Source organism: Argentina anserina, chromosome 4 (assembly GCF_933775445.1).
Source record: "Argentina anserina chromosome 4, drPotAnse1.1, whole genome shotgun sequence".
Lineage (NCBI taxonomy): Eukaryota > Viridiplantae > Streptophyta > Magnoliopsida > Rosales > Rosaceae > Argentina > Argentina anserina.
Window position 1 is genome coordinate 8,318,006 of NC_065875.1, and position 6,053 is coordinate 8,324,058.

General features: G+C 37.2%; 2 protein-coding genes across 2 annotated transcripts; one reads left to right on the top strand and one right to left on the bottom strand.

The window, feature by feature from the left end:
• Positions 1-674: 674 nt before the first annotated feature.
• On the bottom strand, positions 675-1,146 carry LOC126789807 (putative EG45-like domain containing protein 1). Its single transcript, XM_050515864.1, has 2 exons — positions 1,044-1,146; positions 675-946 (listed from the first exon to the last, which is right to left on the bottom strand). Exons 1-2 carry the CDS (start codon positions 1,144-1,146, stop codon positions 675-677), a joined length of 375 nt encoding a protein of 124 aa, XP_050371821.1.
• A 1,609-nt stretch (positions 1,147-2,755) lies between these two features.
• On the top strand, positions 2,756-4,247 carry LOC126789805 (EG45-like domain containing protein). The gene is made up of 3 exons (XM_050515861.1): positions 2,756-2,869; positions 3,670-3,946; positions 4,038-4,247. The coding sequence occupies exons 1-3, from the start codon at positions 2,758-2,760 to the stop codon at positions 4,042-4,044; spliced, it is 396 nt and encodes a 131-aa protein (XP_050371818.1). The 5' UTR covers positions 2,756-2,757; the 3' UTR covers positions 4,045-4,247.
• Positions 4,248-6,053: the final 1,806 nt, after the last annotated feature.

Here is a 6,053-nt window from a genome sequence, read left to right on the forward strand (position 1 = left end):
CAGTTGACAATGGGTCTTCGGCAACTGTTTAGCTTAGGCCCACTGTTAGGTTAAGTTGAATGTAAACATTGTAACCTGCCAAATTGGGCTTCTTGGCGTAACTTTCTTTTCTCCACTCTCATTTGGGCTGGACGTGATTTTGACTGTTACATGACCCTAATTTTAGTAATTTAAGGTTATTCAGTGCATTGACGGGTTGTGGGTACATCAAGAAGGTCTTAAGGCCCTAAAATAATTAAGGTGCATTACGTAAATATGGTGTTAGGGTTGTGCATAGAACAAATTCAGTGATATGTGTGACTTTTTGGGCTATAGTTTTTGCATTTTCCTTCAATATTGATTTCAAATTTTGCACCACCTTCTTTAGGCTACTAGTGTAGCTTGTTGAGCAATGAATGTGATGAAATGTTTTCGTACTTCTCTAGTTTACCCTAATAAGTTTGTCGTATGGAAAAAATATAATATACATGCATCCTATTTGATAAAAAAAATGATGTACACCTTTAAAATTGAAAGGACAACATAAAATTTGTCACCGTTATTTTTGAAAGTCTTACATTAACTATTACTCTACCAATTCAATTGATCTGGTGAGACAGATCATCATATTCTGCATAGTAAACCTGGCCAAATTTCTTGATTTGTAATGATCTAATCGGTGATTGTGAAGCTTACTACCAATAATCAATGTTAATAATTCCAGCAACAGGGTTGGCAATTTTGGTGAAAGCCTCTTTAGAAAGGTCGAGAGTTGATGGGCATCCTGGACAATGATCCACAATTTTTACTTTAACGCTCTCACCAGTGCAAGGATGTGGTACTGGATTCCTCGGACCTGTGCATTTCACAGTGACATATTTCCCACACGCTGCACCATTGTTCCATATGGCGTCCCCTGCTGCTGCAATCATCACGCCCTCTTGGGTGCTACCGTAGCATGCTGAAGCTGCCAACAAAAACATCGAGGTTAACCTTTGAGAATGTTGAGGTGACTTAACGACGAAATGAAGTTCATAGCAAGCCATGGGCAAATAAGTACTCACGAACATAGTTTGTGTAGAAAGTAGCAATTCCTGGTTTGGCCGTAGAGATCGAGACAAGGCAGGCGACGATGCTCAAGGTGAGCACAATCTTCTCCAACCCCATTTGTTTTTTTATCTTGTATGATTACTATGAGAGAGGTTATATGAATATATGTTTATTGTGAAACTTCAGAGATATGGTCATATCGGCTTCCTTCATCCCTTTTTATACAGTACTAAAAAATTAGTAAAATTCCTCGTAGCTTCACTGTATATGGTCAAAGACATATTTTAATTATGGAATAGTAATAAATCCTTTGCTTCAATCACACATATTAATTCTGACCAAGACTAAATTATCAGGTGTAAATTCCACAACTTTTGGAAAGAAATAATTAGGGACTATATATTCCGTTACAAGAAATTTTGCTTTGCCAAATGAATTTAAATTCCTTTTGAATTTGGATGTTATATTTCATTAATAGATTTACGTTAGGATGACACTATACATAAGTAACATAACCTCTAATCAAATTGGGATTTTCGTGTCATTATACTCATTTTGTGTAGGTAATTCCTCTTCTCACTCGAATATTGATTCCAAGATAGGTCCCGCTCCGGTCATTATTTAATGGGGGCAAAAGTTCACTGCGAAATACAATCTGACCATTATGTATTTGTTTCCAAAAAAAGAAAGGTTGAAAGACTACAACGTGAAACCACAATCTGCTACCTTCCCCGCTAATCCAACTGGAATGCTGAGGATAAAGAAAAGGGAAGACACTGAATCCAAACCGACATAGTGTACGAAGAATAAGAGCAATGAGCTTAATAATAATTAAGCTAGGCGGTCTGCCACAAAATTTCTGCTTTATAATGGGAATAAGCATAACTTGATATCTTCTTAATTAGTTTCACTGCTTAATTTATCTACATTTAAAATAAGGCTGATATTTATTTTCAGATCCTAAATCGCAACCAGGTAGAGAAGACTTTGTTTATGATCTATGGCCTCTCATCGATCTATTTTTTGTTCTTTTATGACTATAACTTGTTATTGAATCTTACCCGTTCCTCAAGCATGTGTATACAATTGTATGAAGGATTGTGTGATCTGATTGTGGGTTCGGGAATATGGTCAATTAACAACTTATCATTCGCAAATTGCAACTAATTATCTACAGGAGTTGAAGTTGTTACCGTCAGAGCGTCAGTAGAAGATTGACAGGATGTTTGCTAGTTAATGGCAGTAGTTAGTGGCAGTTATCATATGCTACAAACAATTTTCATTTGGTTGTTCTAGCTGATACGGCTCTGCGCTGGTTTCTTTTGTTTTGATTCTGAACTGGCTGCTTCTTGTGCCGAAGTATCGTCGACTTTCTTGACGTTATGTGTTTAGGAAGATCTGCCAAAATTATAAACAAACACCCCAGGGGTGCAAAGGCGTGATATAAGTTGGCGCTAATTGTTTTTACCCAAGAGAAACTCATGCAGACTAAACAATAATTCAAATTGCACTGTTATTTGCGGGGTGGATGATGGAATATCCCAAATCCATGGTTTTGGAGCTACATTGTGAAGCGGGGCACAACAAGACAGTTGCGTACTGCTTGTGAAAACTATGTAGGGGCAGTCTTTCTTGTTTAGCTGGTTATCTTTCACTATAAAATGGAAGGAGGGGTCTTCAGTTTGCTGCATACAAAAAACATTGCAGAGCATCGACTTCAGTAAAATTATGGGAGTTGAAATGCAATTGGTGTGTGTGGTAGTGGCCATGGTTGCATGCCTTCCCTTAGTCGCGTATGCGGACGAGGGGACTGCAACTTTTTATACACCTCCTTACGTTCGTAAGTACATGCTCCGTTTTGAATATTTCTCCTACGTTAAAGTGTGTGATATATGTAATGTCCAGTTATACGATCATCGTCGACTCTATGAGTTATTTATATCTTTGCCTTTCCCGACGCTATATATATATATATATATATATATATATATATGAGTTTGTTATATCTTTGCAGTGTGGAACATACTGTCAACAAAGATGTAAAATATATATATTGAATGGCGACTCAAAGTTTGGGGATGAAAGCATACGCACTGAAAGTGATTACAATGAAGTTGGTGTTAGCTTATAGAGTTATAGAAGCTAGTAATGAGCAAAGAAAAACATAACTAGTTAACTACTGATTAACAATGATGATCCGGCTCCTTGTTTGCGTGTCAACTGTTACTCGAGAAAGCAATATTTGTTAATCATTGTTTACAAAATGACCCTTAGGCGGTTAGGCCATTCTTACCTGAAGTCGATTATAAACACATGCAACAGAAAATGGAAGCCCTATATATATATACCACTGAAAGCATGGAGTGTAAGTTTCTAATACTGTATGTTCTCTGGTGAGTGAGGTGAGTATTTTAGTTGTAGGAATGCTTAGGAAATAATTATTGACCGAATGACCTTCAGGTACTTAATAAATGAACTCAAACCAAGTGATAGTAGTAATTAACCACTCCCTTTATCGGTCTGAATATTGATCCAGAGTTGAAAACCACCTTTTTAAATTTCTTGAAAGAAAAAATGAAAAACACAGAACTCACTATCTACTTGGAACAGTACGTAAGTGAATTCTTGGTTTACTTGCAGCCTCCTCGTGCAACGGGTTAAAAAATGACGGTGTGATGATAGCTGCAGCAAGCAGTGCCATTTGGGACAACAGAGGTGCTTGTGGAAGAAGGTATAGAGTGAAATGTACAGGAGCCACAAACCAAGGTGTGCCAAAACCTTGCAAAGGTAACAGCGTTGTGGTCAAAATCGTAGATTTCTGTCCTCCCGGATGTCGAGGAACCATCGATCTCTCTCAAGAAGCCTTTGCTGCAATTGCTAACCCTGATGCTGGCAAAATCAAAATTGAATTCACTGAGTAAGCATATAGAAATCAATAAATGTTATCCCAGTTATTCAATTTCCTTCTCTGCTCTAAGTCTTTTATTTGTTTCTCTTTTTCTGTGTAGGGTTTGAAGCTAGTTTTCTAAGCCATTATAATGATGTCATCCAGAGGCCACTTGCAATGGAAAAACCAGCAGTGCATTAGAAGTTTTATTTTTTTTTTGGCAACTCAGTGCATTAGAAGTTTGGAACTCCATGTTTCACATTTCACAAGCTAGCTGATGTTACCGTATGTGTTTACTTCATTATTGTTATTAAATAAAGTTGGCCCTTACTTTTCCTAGTGACTATTGCATGCATACATGTACTTATCATCTATGTGACAAGCAAACAATTGTAAAAACTAATAAAATATTATAATAAAAATGTACATCGATTCCAATTCAATTCACAGCAGAACAAGAGGATGATAAAAAAATGTGGAATGCCTAGTGATAATCATCCACTTGAATATATATGTAGGGAAGCTAATGAAAATTTAAGGGACAAGGAATCTCGAGGAACAAAGTGCAACAACATAGAAACCATAGAAAGCTGTAAATCTCTTTCAAAAATAAAAAAAATCTAAATTTGTAACATGTTACAAATTATCTAAAGTACGTGAAGTCTTTGAGAAATTGACACGACTCGCCCTAAATAACAATCTATATCTAGGGTAAGTCGTGTGAAGACCACTATCTCATGAAGTATACTAAATTTTCAGCATAGCTTCTCTTGAAAGTAGCCAACCATACATACATAAAAGCGACACTTCTATAATCTCAAGTCCAACCTCTACTCTGGAGCCACCATGTTTCCTATAAATCCACAAACTCCACAACCACAACAAATAATCAGAATTCACGATACTAAATAACTTACGGTTCTCATAAGAGTACTAAAATCTCACAACTAAATTTAACGGAAGCTATAAGGATGACTATGCCTCACTCCAAGTACCCTTGACCTCCTCAACCTTTTCCTACAATCTGGGCGGTTCAAAACAAATGGTCCAGGGGAAAGTAATTTAAAAACAAAAACTCTGTTAGAGTGAGTGGACGAATAATCAATACCGAAATAAAGTTATCGATTAAAATTACTTCCCCAATTTTTTATACTATGAAATACTGATGCATACGATTTAAGGTTATAAATACGAAATTTAAAGTATCACTCCCAAGGATTCTCTCCAAGGAACACAATCAAATATGAGGTCAGACAATGACTAATAATTACCACCCTCGCTCTCAAAAATAGAAGCAGTCAACACAATAATATAGTAACTCTGATACTTCACACACAGGCCCATCGCATCACTCAATCAAAAACAAGACCACAACAACCTGTACGAGTCGCACATACATCATCTCACTCTCTGAATGTATATATGTGGTCCACTAGTACATCCCCTCTCTTCTAGTGACTCAGTAACATCTGCAACACTGCCGGTTCATGCCCTCTCTTCCAATATCTAGTAAGAGGACTAGCCCCACTAGTCAATATCATATCATCAGAATAATGTCGGTTCATCCCTTATCTTCTAGTTCTAGTAAAAGGACTAGCCCCGCTAGTCATAATAATATCATCATGTCATAGTATGCCCCCGGGCAATAAAAATACTCTCAGGCTCCCAATATCGTCATGTTGCACTAACGAAGAGGGTATTGGGCTGTCGTGGTATTGTCGACTATAACACATAGCCTCTCAGGCGAAAGAGGGATATCACAAGATACGGTTCTCAACCGTATGAAAATAAATAGAATAAATCTGCTAGTTCATCCCCTCTCTTCTAGTTTCTCATACATGTGAGACCACTAATTCATCCCATCTCTTCTAGTGCCTCAATATATCTCATATCATCTCCATCAACTATATCGAAACATTACCCCGAGTCAACCTCGTAAACACATATCCGACACTCTTCTCAAACTCATACTCCACATCGTTACCATCCAATTGACTAACTGAAATAACAGAAATCACAATCCGGATGATCACCCAGTGTCCAACATTTTTCCACATAACCGCTTATCTTTTTTTGACAATTAATATCACAATCTCACCACAAGCACACAACACATATATCAATTCCGTCACGACGT